This window comes from Coloeus monedula (assembly GCF_965178545.1).
Source record: "Coloeus monedula genome assembly, chromosome: 15".
Lineage (NCBI taxonomy): Eukaryota > Metazoa > Chordata > Aves > Passeriformes > Corvidae > Coloeus > Coloeus monedula.
Window position 1 is genome coordinate 14952442 of NC_138795.1, and position 22791 is coordinate 14975232.

At 40.2% G+C, this 22791-nt stretch overlaps 1 protein-coding gene across 1 annotated transcript in view; it reads right to left on the reverse strand.

Moving 5' to 3' along the window:
• SLIT3 (slit guidance ligand 3) overlaps nt 1-22791 on the reverse strand; it is a gene marked incomplete at both ends in the record, with an annotated part of 466119 nt that overhangs the window by 78152 nt on the left and 365176 nt on the right. The window contains 5 exons of the mRNA XM_082291121.1: nt 758-826; nt 9406-9538; nt 11730-11893; nt 16804-16947; nt 19188-19331. Coding sequence (XP_082147247.1) covers nt 758-826; nt 9406-9538; nt 11730-11893; nt 16804-16947; nt 19188-19331 — 654 coding nt within the window. The remainder of the gene's footprint in view (nt 1-757; nt 827-9405; nt 9539-11729; nt 11894-16803; nt 16948-19187; nt 19332-22791) is intronic.

Below are 22791 nucleotides of genomic sequence, written 5' to 3' on the forward strand. Positions count from 1 at the left end.
CTTGCTTTGCAATATAATCTAGGCACCCCATTTCCATATGCTCTTCATATTGACAGCTACTAGAACAAAATTTCATTTTTCATTTTAAAAAGTCTTTTAGGCTCGACCAGAACATTTTGTTTTGTTATTGGTCTTCCTTGAAAAGCAAAATTAGAGATGTTTCCAAATAAAAAACACTCTTAAAACAAAGGATTCCAGTTTTTCCTCCATGTTGTTTTTGTCTGAGGTAGTCCAGCCCATTTGACTGGAGTATCTGCACAGCTGATTGCAACAGCATTTGAAAATTCCTGATAAATAGTTGAGGCAGGAAATGTCATTCCTGCGTATTTCAGGGAGCAATTCACAGAACAAAGCCTAGCTGTGTCTCTATCTGGATGCCTGTTCACAGCAGAAACAGCTATGCAAATTGTCATTGCCTTAGCATTATAAATACTGCCTCATCTAGCACAAATTAATGTGTCTCCTCTGCTAATGACCTTTACAGATAAATCTGCCAAGTGAAACTGCAGCAGCCAGTGTGAGAGTTTCATCCTCTCGATGTCCTGCAGAGCAAGGGGCTTCTCAGGCACCTCACTCTTTATGAACATTTATTGGCAGCAGCGTCCACCGTGAAATTCTTTCCAAATTCAAATTACAGAAGGTTTTGGGGTTTGGTGTTTTCCACCCCCCCCAAATACTAATTATTTATGTTCCACCAACAGCATAGTGCAGAAAGAGTCATGCAATTTTCCTAACATTGAAACCACGTGTTTCTTACATCAGTGTCAGGTGTCTGAAGGCAGAGAGCCCCTTCGGCACAGCAGGCAGATGGTTTCCTTCCAAGTATCTGAAAAAAGTCAGATTTGACAATTACACAAACACATTAACAAGAACTCATGTCACTCAATCTGCACCATGAATGAGGACAATATAAAGGCAGTCACTAATGAAATTATCTTTGATTCATTGCTTTGAAACTCCAACAGTTTTCACTTTATAAATTAATTACCCCACATGCAAAGCATGATAGCACCTTATTGATTTACTTTATTTGTTTTAAGACTTGGAAGTGCATAAAGGATCTCTGGCCTACAGCAAACAGAAATGACCATTTGGTTCTTCTGTGACAGCAGCTGAAGAAGGGGAGAAAAATTGCATGGCTTGTGCCCTGAACTTCAAGTTACCTTTCCCAAGTCTCTCCAACAGTGCTGACTGCTCCCTGACCCTGTGAGGGAGGCTTTGTCTTGTGCATGTGAGCTCCTTGTACAGCCAGAATGGGAAGAGGAGCTGCACTCCCAGATCTCTGTGCTGCAAAAGGTCCCACTTATTCCAGCGCCAACACAAACATCCCCAAGTCTGGTGGCACATCCACCACAGCAATACACCCTCCTCACCTCTCTTTTTCACAGCACCCTGGTACAGGAGGAAAGCTCTGTATAAATTAAAGACCAAAGACCAAGCTCTCTTGGAACAGAGGTTTCTCCTACATGCACTACATATATTTAACAGCATGTCTTGTGTTTCCAGTGTGGCAGTTGTTTGAGACACCACAGGACCTGTCTCCACGCAGATACAGCAGAGCTAAAGACTTTGGGGATAATCCTGAGTCCTCATACAGGCAAATAGTGCCACATTTTACAGTTTTTCTCCACTGAAGAAACATGGTCAGTGAGTAATTCAGCAAAACCCCCTGAAAAACACAATACTTTGAAAAAGCTTGCCTACAAGAGAGCATGGGTACTCCAGTCTCCACAGCTGGCTTGCAGTAGCAATGGGATGTGGGTGTTCCCCTGTTTATTACAGTAAGATAGAGACAGAGCTGGAGGTTATTTTCCTTATCTTTTAGGTGGAGCTGCATCCCTGGAAGATACCAAAGTAATAAGGCTCCAATGGAAAGTGACTACTGTGGTACCATGGCACTGTCAGGATGTTTTTTCAGACATCCTCCAGAAGCAACATCTACCTGGGAAACAAATCCATCCTCTCAGAAAGCACTGTGGAGGAGGAAGCCATTCCTCCCTCCATAGGTGGGACAAAAGATGAAATTATATTTCCCTTCCTTATGTGATACTGCAAGGATTTTTCCTGCGGTAGACATGGGGCAATGCAATTGATATGGCATGTTTTGAAACATAATCAAGTGTAGCCAGGAAATGCAGCCCACAGACACCAGAACACTTAATGTGCTGCCTCTGCTGCTGAAAACAGAATCCGATAATCGTGTTAAGACTTTTTATTCCACACATACAATTTCCTCTTCTTTGGCAACAGGCCTCCTTATTCTGTACTTACTATACCAAACAACAACAGTAATAGATTATTCCTGTGCTGTGTTCCTTCTCTACATTAACTGTAACAGCACAGAGATCCTTGTGTAAACTAAATCCAAGAAAATTTCCCCACAAACTTTATTTTTAGATCTTTCAAAAATAAAATCTATAAAAACTAACAGAATTTCTTCCATAATATATTTTATAGCTGGCATTATTCCCCCCCCCGCCCCCACCTTTTGTTTCAGCATAATGACCTCTCACCATTTTCTGCTGCTTCAGATCTCTTTTCTACTGAACTCCAACTGAACTCCTCCAGCCAGGCTCACAGTCACCCCTTCTGCCTGGGCACGGGATCCCATCCTGCAGTTACCCCAGAGCATGCGGTGGAGCTCACCTAACTCCTGCCAGGATTAGGCTGGATGAGGTGGGAATGCCAGCTTCTGGCTTTTTAACCAAAAGAAGTTATTTTCTCAATTAAAAAACCCTACTGAACTAATGAATCTCTCCCCTGACAATGATCACAAGCATGGAGTGAGAGAGTTGCAGGGCCAGCAAAGCAGGGACAGAGTATCACTAACCAGAGCACGGGTTAGCTGTGCCACACTTACACCTCTCATGGATATCCATATTCAGCAAGTGGAAAGTCACTTTTTTAGCCAGATTTTGGCTAAATTTGTTATAAATGATCGTGAAAACAGAGTTCCTTGGTAATTTCACGCCCTAAATTGTTATGTAGGAGATCCTCAGAATTTAGACACGCACGTTACATTTTAAACAGGGCAAACCACATCTCTTTCCCCCAGTCATGGTCTGCTGTGGATGCAGCAAGATGCTGGGAGTCTGTGCCTTCCCCTTTATCACAGAAAATCACAAATCTCAAACCCATGCAAGAGGGCAGGTTAAGGTCTAGTCTTTATTCCGAATTAAAATCCCAAGGATTTCTAAAGGAAATCAAAAGCAGGTTATGTATTATGTATTTGGAAGTTAAATATGATTTTAGTTTAGGAAAGGAGACTCTTGCAATATGCTGAATTCTTCAGGAACACATTTTCAGGATATTTTCTTGTTGATCTCAATATGAAACAGCCTGCAATTTAAACAAACTGGTGGTGGTGAGCCAAAGTTTTTCCCTACTCTTTTGCTTTCTGGGGCAATCAAAAGTCAAGGGTGCACATTTTAATTCAGTGCTTTATGACTCAGACTAACATAGACATGCAGACCCCTGGAGTTAAACTCCTACAGAAGATCTGCTTTGAATAGCTCTGGATTTGCACTGCAGCAATTTGATGGTTATATAAATGTGCTAGCAGAAAACTGCAATACTCATACCAGTGCTATAGTTTCTGAATAAACACAATTTAACTCTGAAAAAGAACTGATAAGACACTTTTCATGCATCCATAAGAACAATCTGCCACTGTTAAACCTCTCACCCCATTATCCAAGGCATGGCAGCATTTTCTAAGCTGAAGGCATTCATTCTGAAAGCACATTTAAGTGCAGGGAATTTGAAATAACCAAGGCTGTTAGGGCATTAGAGCTTGCCAAGAATCAGGAGGATCTGGGATGCTACATTTAAGACAAACAACTGCAGCAGAGGAGGTGCCTCTGTCAGAGCTGGGGGTGCAGGGGCAGCCCCTCCCCACATTGCTGGGCTCAGCAGGATGGATGGGGGCTGCAAGAGGCCTAGAATCTGGACATGGTGAATTAAAGAATTATTCCTGAGGGTGAATGGGCAGAGACACAAAACTTTTGTGTATTTATGTGTACACATATATAAATAAAAACCCACAGATGAAGCTACAGATACCCTGCCAAAAAAACCCCTCAAGACATCCATAAAAGAGTGAATGTGGAGGGAAGATTAAATTTTTAATTCTTTTCGGTCTTTAGCCAAAGGAATATGATGTCCATGGTGTCTGGTATGCAAAGAAATTCTGGTATGAATGAAGAAAAATATATGTCTAATTTTAATTCTGAGAATCAAGTTATTAATATACAGAGTCAAGACTGAGTGTCAGTTCCCTTAAAATAGACAATGACTGCTATCCAAAACAACCTAATTTGCTTCCTAAGGTCTCCAGGCTCTCGTTTAAATATCAGAATGGAGGTTTTTGGTTTTTTATTTTACTCTGGGAATGCTGCTGAGAATCCTCAAGTCTCAAAAATGACTTGTAACCAACAAGCAATTACCAAAGCAAAAACTGAAAAAAAAACCAAACCAAAAAACCCCAAAATCTGTTTTCAGCTCTCAAAGAAAGCCACTGCCTTCCTACCTGGAAAGGTTTCTTCTAGAACATGGCCAGGGTGGCTGGCACTGTGGGACAGGGCCTGCAGCAGCCCCAGGGTTCATCCAGCACCTTCCACACACACCTACATTGCATATAAAAAATTTAAAACTATGCATAAAAGATGACAGCTGCTCTTTTTCCAACGTGTCTATTTTTATACTGAAACCACTTGGATTGGAGGTGATATAACCAGCACAAGGTGCCAGAGCATCGTGTAACAATTTGAATCACTTGGAATCCTTTTTGTACTGAGATGTCAATTCAGCCATAAAGTCAAGCTCAGTGGCAATCTGTGCTAAGAGGAGAAACTGGAGAGAGAAATCAGTTCTCAGGCAGTAATTGAAAAGGCACAAAACCTTTCCTTTAAATATTCCACAAAGAATGTTACATTACAAAAAAAAGATACTTGGCAATTTTATGTAGCTCTAAAATTAAGTTACACTCTAAAATTTTTAATGTCCGTACCCAGTATCCTAAAATTTTGAGTCAAATTTCATTTCCTAAAAATGGTGGTCTAGAAAAGAATTGGATTGTGAAAGATGAAGCATCAACAAAACATGAATTTTAAGAGCTTCAATACAGTTTCTTGAGAGGAAACAAAAATCAAGCGTGGATTTAGGTTCAAATATGAATCTTGAGCTTTCTTAAGCTTTGGCAAATTTGGACTTTGGATTTTGCTGTATTTGTACATCAGACCACAACCTCCATGTCTGACACACAGACACATGGCTGTGTTTGAGAGAAAGTTAAACCTTTAGTCTCTGCTAGTGCTAATGTCACCTTTGTGATATGTACTCAAACTTTACTGGTCACTGAACACGTTATTTGATAGTATTGATATTATTTACTTTTCTAAACTATCAGGGTTGAAGTGCAGATTAATTCCTCTATTTCACCTGTAACTAAAATATCCTCTACAGAACTCTCCCTTCTCTCAACAGGAATCCCCCCTCTATAGAAAATGAAGCAGGACCAAGTAAGCCTAAGCTTTGGCCTAATTGTTTCTCTCCTTTATTATCAAAGGAAAAGTCGCTGACGCCTGTGCTGAGGGTCAGTGTGTAGAACAGTGTGAATTGCCAGACAAGCAAGAGCATTTGCATTCTCAAGCAGATGATTTTCATCAGATATCTCCTTCCACAGTCTCCCTTTGATCAGCAGCAATACAGGCAAACTGAAAAATGGTGCTAAACTGTTACAATATTCCACACATAAATATGCTTTGGGCTTATTTATGGCATCGATTTGCATGGCCCAGGTACAAGCCACTGTTTTTAGTCACAAGTCTAAGGAAATCACAAGTGCCTTGGAACTGGAAAAGGGGGTTGGGACTGGTGGTAAATACCTCCAAGTAAATGTGAAAACCGATGTGTCAAATGCATGAACAGACCAGGCAGAACAAGAAACAGAAATGGGAGAGAAAAGGTTTGTGAGGAGAGAAAAAGAAATGGCAAAAGTAATGCAAATATTAGCATGCATTAATATAAATGGAAGGAAAATAATCGCTAACGATGATGTATGGATGCAGGTTTCCCTAACAATCCCACCAGTGCTATCCTATAGCTCCCTGCCATGACAACATTTGGAGTCTAGAGATGACATGACTGGTACACATTTATTCTAAAACACACACGCTCATTATGTTACAGCTTGTGCACACGCTGTCCACATAATTGCCTCCAATGTTTTTCCTCAGTGCAAAATGTTATTTGCTGTAGGTCCATAAAAGCAGCTGGATGCTGTCAGATAAGACTTTATTAGAAATAGACTATACTTTTGTGAATAAAAGAAAAAATCTAGTGTTCACACACTGAGGTAATACATAAAAGGAGAAAGAGCATGGGAAACTTAGTTCAAACAGATTAAGGGGAAAAAAAATTGAAGAAAAGGAAAGCCTAAAACACTAAGCAGCAGCAAGGCTAAGTTCCAAACTAGCTCATTGCATGAACATTTTACTTCAGAACATCTGGAGTAGAAAATGGAGTATGTTGAAAAAATCCAAGGTTTCTCTTCAGGGCAAGCAAACAGTGGGAAAAAATGTAGGCAGGATGTAAATATACAGTGAAGGAATATCCAGTGAAGGAATTTGCAAGAAACAACATAGTATTTTCCTATCCCAAGAAGCTGGAAGAAAACTTGCCCATGATGACAGGGTTTTCTGAAGGAAAAGCTGGGAAATAGAAATGTCTTGCATCATCATTCCTCTAAAAAGCCAGGACACTTAGTGATCTTTTCAACTCTGTTCTAGATGGAAGCCTTCCCTGCCAAGGTAATCCCTGCTCCCAAGAGTGGTACAAACAAAACACAGGGATGTCTCCTATCATTCCAAGCTCTAAACGTGAAGAAGATAATGGTTTTCACATGTCTTGTATACATATACATCCAAACCAGAAACTCAGAATGAACAGGGGAAGGAGCGAGTCTGTGTCTCCAGTCCACTCTGCAATAAAACTTCGCTGGGGATCTTTTTTGCTGAGTGTAGGTACAGTGAAATTTGACCCAGAAAGGGTAACATTTCCCCTATGTGCCTGTGCAAGAGATATCCTCATTTTTGCACATTGCTATTTAATACCTGTTACAAGGAAAGGATTCCTGGTTTAAGACTATTTTAGGACCTCTAAAAGAATTCAAAGGAACTTCTGAGAAGGCTATGTTCAGCCACAACAGAGTGGTTTAAGTAGATACGTGGCAGCTCTTTTTCTTAAGCCACGTTGCACAAAAGCACTGCAGTTTAATAAAAAGCACTGCAACCAATGTGCCTGGCAGATGAATACGTCAGCAGTGGGAGGTTGTAAATGTCAGACTGGTGCATTCATAAAAATTGCACTGAAGTGCTCCCGTGCATCCTGTCACTGCTCAAGCCTCCTGCAGCAAGGGAGCTGTGGGATACAGGGACAAGAGGCTCTGCATGTCCTTGTCATCTCCTTGGCACTCATCACTGTGAGCTTGGGCAATTGAGCAAGGCAGGTCTCTTTCACCCTGTGCCCAGGTTGAAATTGGGTTGGGTTCCCTCTGCCAGGTTCCAGCTGTCCTCAAGGTGAGGCAAGAGGCTGGGTTCCACAGGAGATGCTGCTTATCAGAGTAACAATGGCAATTCTCACACAGAACAATAAAAATGTGTAGGTTCACACTGGTAACTTGTAACCTGCATGATCTAGCAGGTTATGGGCAACATCTCTACCTCAATCTGGAAGCAGAAGAAAGGCAAGTAAGACTGATTATTTTTTATTTACTTATTTCATTCTTTTCACAGTTTCCACAAACACATGAAATTTCATGCTTCAGTACCTGCAACCCATCTTTTGGTGTAGATACAAATAAGGAGTTCAGTTTATGTTGGTTGAGAGGAGAATGAGATCAGGATTGAATTTTGAGACAGCTGGGACAGATTCAAAGGTTATATTTGCAGAATATGAAATATTCAGAGCCAGGCAGTCCATGGCTGTCTGTGTTCTGCTGACACATTTCTGGATGGAAAGCAGAAAGCTGAACTAGAGCTTTGCACAGCCAAAAGGCTCCTACTGAAGAAGAGAGTCACATAAACTCCTATGAACTCAAACTGCTCAGTTCCAGGCTATTGCCTCATTTGCCAAGAAATGGTTAAGAAATACAGCCGTTTTTAAGAATGTGAGATTAATTTTACTCTTTTTGTGAAAGCTATGTCGTCAGTGTATCAGATAGTATCAGTAAAACTCAATATGCAAAATTTAAACATAAAAATTCCTCAGCGTGGCAGTGGAAATCAAAGTTACATCTGTGATATCTTACTGTTGGCAAGTTACATTTGAATGCAATGAAACCTGAGCAAAAGCAGAGCAGGGATGACCTTGCAGACTTCTTAACACTGATGGCAGTACATAAGGGAATCCAGCCCAGGAACTGGCTTTTAATTCAATTCACTATTAACCACACCCTGGTCAAAGGTGTTTCAAGGATGCATTCATTAATGCAAAATTTCCATGCTGAGGTGCCACAGGCACTTCCAGTACCCTTCTCATTCAGCAACAAAGCCTTGCATTGACTACAACACTGGTAAAACCAGTGTAAACCCCATTCTCCCCCTGTGAAGGGAGTAAAAATAACAGTAGATATGAAAAAATAGCAGAATCAGGTTTTAGTTCATTGTAAAATTCACCAAACATACCAATTAACTCAACCAATTATTTTCACATAGAAATGTTGATGAGATTGTAACAAGTTTTAGTAATGACTCACCTGGGATAGATTTAAGTAAGGGTCTAAAGGGGAAAAGCTCAGTATTTCTACTGCCAACTGCTTAAGCCAAGCAGTTCCACCAGTGTTTTTTCTTTCCATGGAAAGAAAATCCACTATAAAGCCCTAGTGAGGCGTAGATGAAAAGACAACTAGAAAGATGGTTCTCAACTAGGATGAATTTACTTTACAATATAATCTAATTGTCTGTTATTTTAGCCATTTCGTGAGGTTTGGAGAAAAGAATTCTTTGTTTCCACCACCAGCTTTCTTTTCCCCTTTTTTAATCTCCTCAGAGGATAATCAGCTCACAGCTGCGTAACTCAGGAACATATTTTCATCATCCCTTCAAACTGCCTGTTGTGATCTTGGGCTCTCACAGAAGCACTACAGGATTATTTGATACTAATATATGCATTTGTTCCTACACCCAGAATTAATGGGTACAAGGACAGATAAACTCTGTTCCCATTACAGAGCGATTTATTCAGTCAAGGGACAAATAAGAAGAAGAATAATGGTTAGAACATACTGGAAACACCAAAGCACAGATGACTAAAGTCAAAGGCAAGCCCCCCATGGACCTACAAAGGCTCACTACGATGCAGTTTCATGAAGTTCTTGAGAGAGGGGATATGTAAAAGGTAACTTACAGCTCAGTCACGTCCTTGGGAATTCCCCTGGGCAGCATCCGCAGCCCTTTGTTGCTGCAGCGAACCACCGAGTCCACACAGGTACACTGGGAAGGACAAGGAGGGGAAAGCAAGCAGCTGCTTTCATCATTACCTGTACAGGAGAGAAGCAGAGTGTGAGGAAATCAGCATTCCAGCCTAAGGCATGCACTCTGAAGATATCTGGTGACAAGGACCAGAGAAGGGAACCCCTGAATCCAGAGTAACCATCACAGCATTTTAAACTAGATCCAATGCTTTGGATCACCCTGCCTTCATGCAAGTTCTTTAGGCAACATGAACAGTTCATACACTGAATAGAAATATTTTTAATTTTTTTTTTTTCCTAAGGAGAATCTATTTTGCAATTCTGCAAATTACAGTGCAATCAGTTGTATGAATCCCAAATCGTCCCCCCACCCACAATATCCAGCTGAAGTGGAGAACTCGACCAGCACATTGCCCTTAAATTCATCTAGACAGGTGATACTCACTATCTACTTGCCTTTTGAAAAGACTTTTTTAAAATTCAGCTTTTAGATGTCTATTTTTTTACTTTCTAAAGTCAGCCTGGCACTTTGTTTATGATCTGAATTGTAAAGCCTCATTGTTTTTAACAACGATAACCAGGCAAACAAAAAACTGAAGCAGCACACTTCCAACTTCTGGCAATCCATCTGTGCACACATAAAAATATCAACTTTCTCCAAAAATGGTTTCAAAGGTCCATAAACAGCAGATTAAATCTTGTAATTGAAGAACAATAGGGTTTCTGCAGTAGAAACCAGCACTTTGAACCTAAGAACATTAAAGCATGGATTTTCCCCAAAAGCAACAGGCTTTGCAAAACATAAGGCACATGCCTGCAGCAGGATCACGATGTATGCGAAAGGAAACACTTAGTGGCACATTCTCTGGATGACAGGGAGGGGAACCACTCAACTGTGTGTGAGCACAGGCAGCCTGAGCTGCCCGGCACAGAGACCCAGAGCTCCCAGCCTGCTGTCATTATGTGCCGCCTGCTCCTTCCTTTTAACTGATGCAAGGACTAATTGAGACAGATCTGTTTCTTTCTTCTCTCTGCTGGAGGCACCCATGAGCATTGAGATTAAAGAAAAAGACTGGAAGTCCTGGTACAAGATAACAGAATTACCCCTGACTGTATGGGTAGGAATCATTTGCATTCAGAGGGCTGGGGAGGCACCACCAGACTACAGAAGAACAGAAGACTTTTTTTCTTTTCTTCCCTGCTGAGTTTAATGACTGGAAACAAAATTCAAAGTCCTTCATAAACCTGCAGAAAGAGCATGTTTTTTTCAGCATATTTAACTTTCCCCTGTGCTCTGTGTTTCACACCCTGCCACCACCTACTTTCCGTTTGCCTCAACTGCAAGTTACTGCCTGACAGAGAAAGCTCCCAACTGTGGAATGACATTTTGTGCACCAGGATTCTTCTCTTCTCCCAAGTGTGGAATGTCGTTCTGTGGACCAGGATTTTGGTTGGTTTTGGTTTCTTTTTTTTCTCTCAAATTAAAAAGTGAATTACTCTTTTATGACTAAACTTGGGTCTCCTGAGCTCTGAGCTCAAGAACCTGGGCCTGTTGCCAGATTGCTTGACTAGGACAGCAATTAATTTTTACTCTAAGTAGGGAACCTCTATCACTCTTATTGTCTCCTCAGAGGTATGACTAACTGCATCTCCAGCCTATCTGGTCTTAACAAGCTGCAAGTCAAGTTAGCAGGGCATTCACTAGGCAATTTTCTACTTACTATTTTCTCTAAAATCTGTTTGCTCACAAGACAAAAACTACCTGGAGGATGAAAGAAATGTCAGGGTATTTTATTCTAAAACTTTATAGACCCAACAAAGCATGAAGCATCACTGAATCATTTCAAATAATATCTAAGTGTTTTTTTATTTCCCTGTATTCACCTTTTACAAGTGACCCTGAGCAGTATCCAAATCTAAAAAACTTTTCAAGCCCACTGGCTTTAGAGTGTTAACTAAGACTGTGAATAAGGAAGTGGGAGGAAGGCCCAGGATTACACCAGGATTAGACAAAGCAGAGCATTTGTCTATAGTAAATTAATTCTTGTATTTAGATGTTGACTGTAGAAATTCAGACCCTGGAAATCAAGAATAAAAATAAAGTACTGATAGAGAACAATGATCTCCAGCTTTAGGTGGCTGCCTTTTTTATCACTAAGGCAAAATGTTTGCTATGCAGCACTGCTTGGTAGGGAGGGACCTTCTCGCAGAGGTGCCAACATTACCACAAGTGCCAAATCAGTTTGGGTTTTCTTACCATCACAGGTGAAGTCCTGGACATCTACATCTTGGATTGGAATATCCTTTAAGAAAAAGGGTTTCAAGCAGCGTGGATTTCCACTGACAATTCTCTTCTTCCTCAGCCATTTCCCCAGCCAGGCCAAATGGCAGTTACAATTAAAAGAGTTAGCCAGCAAATTACTGAAAGGGAACAAAACATGATTCCATTACACAAGAACATACAGAAATACTGCAATAACTACAGAAAGATGAGGGGCTCCAAGTCCAGGCTCTTTCCTGTGTTCTGTTCCTGTGAGATCCCTCCTCCATTCTGCAGATCTGGCAAGTTCTATGCAGGTTTTTTACTAGGGCTGGGATTGCAATTAAAATATATATAGTTATGCATATATAGACATATGTTTATAAACCAAAGTGCTAACAGTTATTATTTAGACATACATACATCACTACTGGGGCTGGATTTATAGTGGAATTCAATCCAAGCTACATCTCACACCCAAGTCTAAACTCACCTCACAAACTGCACCCATGTGTGCATGATCTTCAACATGATCATGTACTTGTCCCAGCACACTCATGCTCTCCCCTTGCCTCTGTTCCAGCCCATACAAATCAGTGCCAGGAGGGAGCCACTGGCAAGCTGAATTTGGGTTTCCTGACTTTCATCTTGAGCCACTTACGAAGTTTTCTCAGGTCTGGATATCTGTAGTGAAAAGCATCTGCTCTGCTGCCTTGTGAACTTTGTGGGGTCTGCTTCAAATCTTGCTCCAGCTCCCGAAATATCTTCCATACAGAGCTGCAGCCTAGGCATGGTACTGTGGTGTGCAGCCCCCAAAGCAATCATCTGACAGCCTCCACAGGAGGGATGGATCCCTAAAACAGCCTGGCTTAGCAGCTCTTTCCCAGCTGAAGTTCAGATGAAGGAAAAAGGCTGATATCCCTGGTAAAAAGGGAGAGCTGATTGTGTTATGCACAGAGACAGGGAGAATCAACAGCCTCAGTCTGAGGTTGCCTCATAGAAGAAAAATGAGCTGTCAGGGCCTGTGTATGGAAAACGAAGTATCTAAACTAATATTGATGGAATTTTCACATCATGTGTGAATGTGTGCAAGAGTTAATACTTTGGTAGCACAGAAAGATGATAATGAAATTTCTTTAAATCATAGCACATCTTTTAAGACAAGAAATTTGAAGGCAAGAAACGGGCACTTCAAGTGCAGATGTAGTACCTGAAGTAGCTAGTAAGTCTTCACTTGCAACATGCTTTCACAAACCTAAACATGCAGTCAAAATCACATTAGGACTTCAGCCAAATAATTCCTACAGAAAACAATAGTACTGAGGACAAAAACACATGGCACAATTGAGGTGTGGCAGTTAGAAAGCAAACCCAAAGCAACTCCTAAATCCTGTAGGTTCTAGGCCAACATCACATAGCCAGAGTATGATTTACAGCTGCTCTCAGCACTGCAGAACAGCCTCCTTCAATCACTGCTCTGCCCTGCAGCTCTGGGGTTAATCCCATGTGGATCTAACACAGGCTTATGGACATTGCAGAGAGAGGAAAACTGGGGGGAGCAGAAAACTCAGCATAATGTTATAAAAACACTCCACCTGCTTCACACTAAGATTCAAAGGCAAGGCTAATGCTGCAGAAAGGTGAGAAAACCAACAGGTTACACAAGAGCTTTCAGACAGAAGGTGCAAAAGAGCACTGAAAGCAATACTCTAATTCTAGCTGCTTTCCTTCTGAATTGTTTTCCATTTTCTTTAATCCATAATGGCACCACATGCAGGATGCTTTGTATATTTTCCACACTGATACACTTTGGCATGAGCAGTGCCTAAACCAAATGTCTAAACCGCCGATGCTGAGTGAGCCAGTGCTTCAAAGGCCATTTGTTCCACTGATGGGAGAGAGTGAGATCATATTCACAGAACTACTTCCATGACACAAATCCTCAGAATTAAATAAACTGCAATTGGAAACAAACAGCAGGTGTGTATAATCAGGTTTCTGGAAAACCAGCAGCTCTGAGGGTGAAGGACATTTTGCACATCTAGAGAGCATCTTACCAAGATGTACCAAAAACTTTCACAAACATTCAAACTACAAAATGCTCCATATCAAAAACTAGTAATTATCCCTGTCCAGAGAGGAGAGATTGTTTTGACTTAATGTGCCACTGCTCACTAGCTGAGCAGCAGTAACTATCCACAAAGCCTCCTTTTCCTCTTGGCAAACACAGGTTAACATATGACGTAAAATTATTGGAATCTTTAGTTTAGAAGTGGGATTATGCTTTTTCTTAGGGAGTAAGAAAGAAATAGGTTGTTACAGATAAAATTAATAAATAAACAAATCTACCATTTAGAAATTCGAATCACTTCAGGCAAAAAAAAGGGCAAATTTATCTTGTCAGCAATTCCACACATCCTTCTTCTACTTTAGCAAAATCTAGATTTTATCCTTTTCCAACTGCAGAGTAGTGATTTTTAGCTTTAATGCAGTATGAAGCTCACACATGTCCCTACATACAGGCTCTTTCCATGGTAAGACTGTGATAGAAATGTAAGATGAAGGCTCTCCTTACAGTATCACATCGGTAAAGAGATTCCCTACTTGGCCTGAAATGGAATTGAAAGTCTGGAAAGGCTAATTATATGCCAAAGCTTTACTGTGGAATCTGACTATTCAAGTGGAGTTCTCAAATCAGAAACAGTAATGTTGGGCAGAAAAATTGATGTGAAAACTCATCATTAATAATCAGAGTTCCTACACATACAATAGTGATTTACCCACTCAGACAGAAATACAGCGATCAAACTTTTAGCAGAGATTTTGTACTGACATTAAATTCAGATGTGTTTACTCAAGGACATAGACATATCTTAAAAATCAAGGGGAAATAGAAGTCTGGAGGAATGAAATATGCATATCGTACTACAAGTGCCTCTTCAAAATTGCAAAGAAGTCATAGAATATTAACTATTTAAATGGATTCCAATGACCTGTTAGAAAAACATGCTGAAACACATCCGGATGTTTTTGAAATTAGGTTGAAAATATATTCTGGAATTCAGGGTAAGTTTATACAAGAACAGTTACATGTCGTTCTGGCATTAGCTTCATGCAGTTATTTTAATAATAATCCATGGAAAAGCAGTTCTGCTTGCAAATATGTCCCCATGACTGTGTAAGGACTGAAAGACATGACTGAGTTCTCAGTGTGACAAAGTGCAAGCCACTTCAAATTAAGATGCTACAGTGCCTAGTTTGACCAGTAACAAATAAAAAATTGTTATTTTTTCTACAAAATAGATACTGTTCCTCTATTGAAAACCACTAGTCGGAGTATTATCTTCAGAGCTGTCCATGTTTTGAGAATATCAATGAGACTGACTCACAAAGAGTAGAACAAAAGGAGCAATATTCTTTAGTGCTGTAAATATGCCAATATAAAACTGGAAATGGAACCTTGCATGAATTTTTGTGTCCCATTAATAGATGTGAAAGCAAAGCATTACAATACCCAATTAGCTCCCAAAGAGTGGGCTGAACAGGGAAAGCAGCCACACTATCTAACTTCAGTGGTGTTGCCATCCAATAAATCCACCTACAACAGAGCACTGCCAGGAAAGGAACACAGCTGAATTCTGCACTTATATGTCAAAAATCACCCTGGCCTCAACCCAGTGTCTAAAGAAGTCAAAAATGCACCTTTTCTGTCTGTAGATCAAACACAGAATGAAAATGTGTCAAAGAACAAACTTTTCCACCAAGACACAGCTAGGAAACAACAGGAATACAAGTCAGTGCCAAAGCAATGCATTCTAATTAGCAGCAGCTTTAATTGTTCTCACTAGAAAGTGCAACAATCTTTTTCCACAGATGAAAAAAGAAAACGGGCTTTTTCCTAACAAAATATGAGAAAGACAATTCTGTGAAAGCAAGGTAGGGGCTTTGTAGACTGATTCAGAGAGTCCCAGTACAAAGGGAGCCACAGAAGGAGGCATGGAGACAGCTGTGAGAGGAGCACAGTGACAACAAGCTTTCAGCAAGTGCCACTTGCTTTGACCAGAGACTTGAAAACAGTCAATAAAAATAATCTGCTTGTGTTTCTCTCTTTGTCCATCAATTTCAAGGAGACTCTTGGGACTACACAACGTAAAAGGAAAGAAAATTCTGTGTTCCTTATGCTGCACGGAGCTAATGCCAAAATGATAACTGATTTGCTGGTGAAAAGTTGTAACAGCAAAGGGAAAGTGTGAGCAACAAAACAGCTGAGATTCAACACTTCTTTCTTTGCCCAAACATGATGGAGAGTGCTTTCCAATCCTGAAATGCAATAGCATTGAGAGTTTATTTTGACTGGACAATTAGGCTGTATTTTCATGACAGACATTTCCATCAACAGCAACAGCAGGGTCCCCTCTCACAGCTGGAAACAAAAGGCAGACTTTCTTTCCATATTTATCAGTCTGTACTTTATTAAAATGGACACCCTAAAAAAGCATTTAAAAGTATTTAAGAAGCATGAGAAATATTTCAAAGAATGATTGAGAAGTGTAAGAGAATTAAAAGAAAGCTTAGGTTGGGATTTTTAAATTCACATTCAGTAAGACTTGACTACTTTGGTCTTGTTCAGATGGTTTGAAAATCTAAGAATGAGCTAGTAGACTTCTGATGTTTAACTAATTTAACTGAAATCCAAGAAAGCTGTTCTTACAAAATCAGACTCTACTGACACTAAAGCAGCTTCAGGGAGCTGAAGTGTGTGATAAGCTATGCCCTTTGAATCTGCAGAAAGTGTTTTACATGACCTTCCCCTGCACGTTGCACTGGGCTATGACACAGCAGAACACACGGTCATCCTGCCTGAGGCTGGCAACCTCCAAGTGTTTGCAGCCACTCCAGCTGAAACTATTCCATTTTTATTTTTAAATCACACATTGTATCCTCCAAACCTGTGATTTCAGTAGGATGGAGTTTTCTTTCCCTAGATGAGGTTTTCCATATAAACTGAAACGTTGTCTTTTTAAAAGGAAAGCACAGAAGAACCATACCATACCACAAAAAGATAACTCACATTGTAGACAAAGAGACCAGTGTGCTGAAGGCTCCAGGGGTGATGGTGCTGATGTGATTGTCATACAGAGAAAGGAGCCTCACTGAGCTCAGGCCAGCAAAGGTGTCGTTGTTTATACAGCTGATAGAGTTGCTCCTCAGCATCCTGCAAGGATTAACACAGGGAATTAGGAACTACTGGGACGGGGTATCATTTCAGGATAGGAGGTGCTTTACCAAGGGCATCAACAGATGCTTTGGAAAGCACTTTGTTTTTATTGGTTGCTGAACACAGCTAGAGGAGGGTTAGATTCATGTAAACATGGTCTCATGAATTTAAAATGCATCTCTTCCACTCAACATTAGAGGCTGATGGGAGCTGCACGTCTTGAAAGCAGTATGCAATTAAAATTATGATCAGTGACAACCTTGAAATGAAAACTAAAGGCTCAATTTAATAAATATCTGAGAGTAAGATGAGATGTATTTCAGAGATCAATTGAGAAAGACTGGCAGAAGTGTGTGACAATAACAATACTAGCTGCATTACTTCTGCTCCTATCCTGGATGTTATTTGTAATCTGCACTGCAAAAGTAAGGAAGAAAACAGTATCCTCATCAAAAATCAAGCAATATCTTAGGAAAGATTTCCAGACCTGGCACAGGCTCTGGAATGTCATTCTCATCAATAATTGTGAAGACAAAACCCAGTAATCATTCTATAAAATGGTCTTTGCTTGGTGCTTGTACCAGATGAATCAGTGCTGTGTTTTGGAAGATACATCTCTTGGAGTTGTTATGGTAACAATGAACTCGACAATAAAGACCAATTAATCTGAAAGACTGGAGTATCTTGTTTCACTCTATTGCAAAAAAGGCTCCTGTGTATTTGTTACACTGCATGCCAATCAATATCTGGGTCTGTAAACATCACTGCACTGTTGTGATATTCCTACTTAGGTGAAAAATGATTCAGTAATTAAAGCATACTACCAAAAATCTACAAAATACATGCAGGTTATTCTGCTGTTGCAGTGAATTGACCCTCCAAACTGAGGAGGGTTAACTCCTTGGTTAAATTCATGCAGTGAACAATGGAAATCCAGACTCCCTTAGGAATCTGGATTTAAATCTCAGATTGGTATCTGCCAGCTGGGCATTGAAGTGCTACAGCAATAGCTACCTGGAAATCACCAAAGAGAGTTTAGTTATGGCTGGGAAAACATCCCCAGTGTCATCACAAGCATTCAGTGTTTGAGGCTGAACCTTGAGTTGCTTTTGCATCACTGTTCTCTGTGCACAGCTACCACCAGAGGCACCACGGTCTCTGGAATTCTGGGATTGCAACTGGGGTGAAACTGTGTCAGGAAAGACCCACAGGAACATACAGTCCTTTAAAAGCTGGACCATGACCCTGATGAATGCCAAAGGTTACTATTTTAATGCTGAAAGAAAGTGAAGTAATGGATAGCAATACATGTCCCTCAAGCCAAACCCTCTGGTTTCATATCATGGTTCACCATGCACTGTGTGCCCTTCCTGAAAGAAAACTTTTACTCACAAATCCTCGTATCATGCTGTGTATATTTAGACTGCTTTATCAGCTGGGGGAAATGTAGGTCAGGTCAGCAGGATAGCTTGAATGTTAAGCATCTTTTTATTAAAAAATGCTGAATTTTGTTTAGGAGCACTGCCACAGGCTGCTTTACAGTATAAAAATTAATTTAATATCTATGGGCAGTATTTTCAAATCCCTTAGTAAAGTGCATACATTAAATTAAAGAACAGATGGCTGTAACCACAAAAATGTTAATGGAACAGCAAAAGTTTCATATTTGTCATTATAGAACAAAGTCCTTGAAATAAAACTTGAATTTCTTTTTACACTTGAGTAAGGACTGAACTAATTGTGTCATGATACCTTGCAACATAAGTAGTAATTTTTGCTGAAGAATAAATTGCAGATTTTAATTGTATTTTGATTTCTAGAGTCTATTTATTGACAGCCCCACCTAGCTGAGTGCTTTCTTTCTACAGCACAGTTCCAATTTGGGTGGAGGAGGAGTGGGAGGATGCACAGATAGCAAACATGTTCCTACATGCCTAGTTTCCACAGGAAATAACAAAATAATAAAAACATTAAATGACTGGAAGTGCACAAATTTGACACATCACAGGTTCGCCATCATGTTAGCCCTGAAATTCCTGAAAATCTGTCTGTTTTACAGAAATAGCAGATAAGTCTCACACCTGCCCAGGACTAGAGATATATTGAAACCCTCATGAGAGTGCTACAAGGCCCAGCAGTAGCACTTGCTGTCTAATAACAGATATTTTAGCAGGCACTGCTGAACCTGAGCACTCCCACCCCACGTGGAGAGGAGCAAGGCAGGGCTTTGCACTTACAGGGTCTTCAGCCCTGTGAGGCCCCTGAACATCCGTCCATGCACAGATTCCAGCTGGTTCTCTGTCAGGATCAGCTCCTGCACTCCTGAAGCTCCATCAAAGGTGCCTTCTCGGATCTCCTTGATCTTATTGTTGCTTAGATTTCTAGAAGGACACAACCAGTCACAGTAAGAAAATTAGTAGCGTTTTATTCCAAACATACATCATCACACTGGAGGAAGAGAGGAAGAATTTGTTCCTTTTAGTGGTTATCTGGAGAGGCATTCATTCAGCAAGGAGAGCATCCAGAAGTTCAAAGTTATTCCTACTGCTCTTACAAATAGCTCCCTTGCACTCATCAAAACCATGATTATATCAGATGTACCAAGAGAATTTAAATTAATGCAAGTACCAGTGTTTAACACCTCATGTAGTTCTTTCTTATCCATGTCTCAGGATACAATAAGTGGAAGTTTCTAACACCTGATTCATGTCCATGAAGTTATGGACCATGCTTGGGACTGGGTGCTCATCTGGCAGGAGTCAGTTACTGCTACAGCCACTGACATGGTGTCACACATTGAAATATGGACCACCTTTATCTACTGCACCATGTATCTGATACAAACTTTAGTATGTGCACTTATGAACTCCCAGGCACTTAAATAAAAAACCACCACTCAAAAGGAAATGAGTATCTCTTAATTGTCAATTCACAGCCACTGCAATACATAGCATTATTTTATAAATATTTACTCTGCCTATACAGTCTCAAGATGTTTGCTTATAGATCAATATTAGAAAACTTTGATCTACAAAGTCAAATGAAGTTCTCCTGAAATGCAAAATTTATCTTTTGAATATTTCATATTTGTGAAAACCCCAGTGAACAGACAATTTCTGAATGATAAAAGTGCCATCAGGGATGCATAAAAATAAATGGCATTTAATTATTTAAAACATTTATATAGAAGGCCTTAAGCACATTAAAACTTTGAGCCTGAGTCCTTCAAGTATCTCCCATGATGTCCTGTATAGATTATGATGAATAATTCTATTTGTTGAGGTTTATGACAGGAAACACTGTTCTTTGTTTTACTATCTACAACAAAAAGGAGAAAGTACAAGATACGTTCTTGCTTCCAAGAAGATGCTAAATTCCAACACCATTACTCATACAGAATAGCACATTATTCCAGAATGATCCCAGTACAGACACAGCATGAGTAATAGTCTCAAAATCCAATTCCAGGTGATATAAAACAAATGACAAGGTATCAGATTAACACCTGGGCTACTCTGCTCAGAAGAGCTGGCAATCTTACTGGGATAAAAGTTGACAGACGACATGGAAAGAGGATAGCTTGGCCTCAGATAGAAATAATGTGGGTCTTGCTCTTTTCAGAAGTCATCACTTAATAAAATAAAATAAAAAAAAAGAGCCTTGGAAATATGTTTCATGTGGGAAACTGGAGTACACTGGTTTATGTCTGCTGAACAACTGTCAGAGAGTGGGCCCTACAGCATGTGGCCCATCACCTCTTGTGCTTTCTTGTGATCAGAAAGAATAGGAGCACGCCAGCAATCAGCCAAAAATAACATAAAAACATATAGAAATACTTACACGCAGATTTCTCTTTCCAGAAGTTTAGTGCTTTGTGCAAACGCTCACATGAAGAGTTTATGTTCAGTGTCGAAGCAAGTCAAGGGAGGATATTCTGACATATGCATTTAATTTTGGGGCTCAGCTATTTCTCTAGTGGAAATGTTTATAGCTCAGCATCTCTTTTGAATGCTGGCATAAATAAATGCTCCCAAAGATCCCCGTCCTGGTAAAGATCATGCCACGATGCACATTTGTACAAAAATGAATGAATAAGTAAGTAAATGTTTGTGGTGGGAAGGGAGGGTGAGTTACTGTAATAGACAAAGACTTTGCAGATTGCAAACTGACCTACACTTGTAGTTATAAAGTTTTAAAAGTTACTTTTTACCATATAAAAGATATTTAGGTACATGTATTAAAGCATGGGGGCAATTTTAATGGTCTATTAGATACTGAAGGCAAAAAAGAGCAAATACTGGAGACACAGGCTGGCCATGATCTGCAAAGGAACTGGCACCATTATACAGTGCAAACATCTGAATTTTAATTGCTGCCAAAGGACTTCAGCAGATAGGTGACTTCGCTCATTTGAGTTAGCAGTGCCTGATCTTTTCAGCAACACAAAATTACCCATAAATATGCCAGCAGTCTCAGAAGAAGCCAATTATAAATACCTTTCCTATGCAAAAGATTTGGAAATCCAAGATTAAATGCTATGGTGAAATCAAAGTTGCAAGGCAGAGAAAAGACAGGGCTCTGCAATAACAAATAGGTAAAGATGGCACTGCCCTGCAATCCTGCTTGGAGTATTGTCAAAGCAGGTGTTCTGCCAGCCTGGATTTTGTTATTTGTCTTCCTGAATCAGAGTTTCCCATACCAGAATGCAACAAAAAAAAAGGTAGATGACAACATTCGGTCACCAAAAAAAAAAAAAAAAAAAAAAAAAAAAAGAGTTTCCTCCTGAAGTCTGAACAGCTAGAATAATAAACATGAGAAATTACATACTTTTCAGTCTAGAGCTACCAGGAAAAATAATCAGCTGGTATAAAGCTTAAAAAATGAAAGCACTGAAACCTTTTGCCTGGTCTGCATCTCAGAGACCTCCATCTCCATCCTTCCCAGCCCTAAAAGAATCTTTTATATGTGATCATCACACTTGACAAGGAATTTTTTATCAGAAAAACCTACTGACAGTTTATAGCAAATTCCCACTACAGAAAAGCCCCATCCTCTTGCAACACTGAGCTTCTACAAGGAATTCTTCTCAAAATACTGGGAGACAGTGAAAAAGAAGCTGAGTTTTGAGATTCCTATGCTCTCTGGCAGGACCCAAATGGGAGCCAGCCTGACAGCCTGACCTCAGCCTGGTAACTCACAAAGGCTTATTCCATAAGGACTTCCTGATTTACCCTGGTGATAACATTTAATCCTATTTCCAGACTTTTATTTTGGGCAAGAGGTCAAAATAAATTTTCAGAAAGCCTGGGTCTGCTTTATGTGGGGCTGTGAATAGGAAATGAAGAGATCCAGAAGCTATCAAGGTGACATTGTTCACACAGCTCACTTTTCAGTCACATTTTATTTACATTATGGCTGAATTTTATAATAATATTATTTCTGTTGATCTCATAACTTCAACACAGAACAATATGGATTCTATTCAGAATTAACAGGAGCATTCACCCTGCTCTACCTGCTGGGTCAATGTCAGCATTCCAGCTCCCCACTGCTGCGTTCCTGACACACCTTCCCATCCAGAAAACCACGGATCCCAGACCAGCCACAAGGGATCTGCTTGGTCTCACCTCCAACCTTGCAGTTTTATCATAAAAAGCCTCTTCTGAGTGGGGTTTCCCTAGAATATTTCTGTCTGCTGGAGATGTGTTTGGAATCACTAAGTACATGTGAGGAGGAAAAGCCCAGGGCTGCTGCATTCCTCTGGAGGATGCTGAGAGGGTTTTACAGCCTTCCCAACAGTCTGGCTGGGTTTTACAGTGTGAGCTGTTTTCAGGAGCTGGA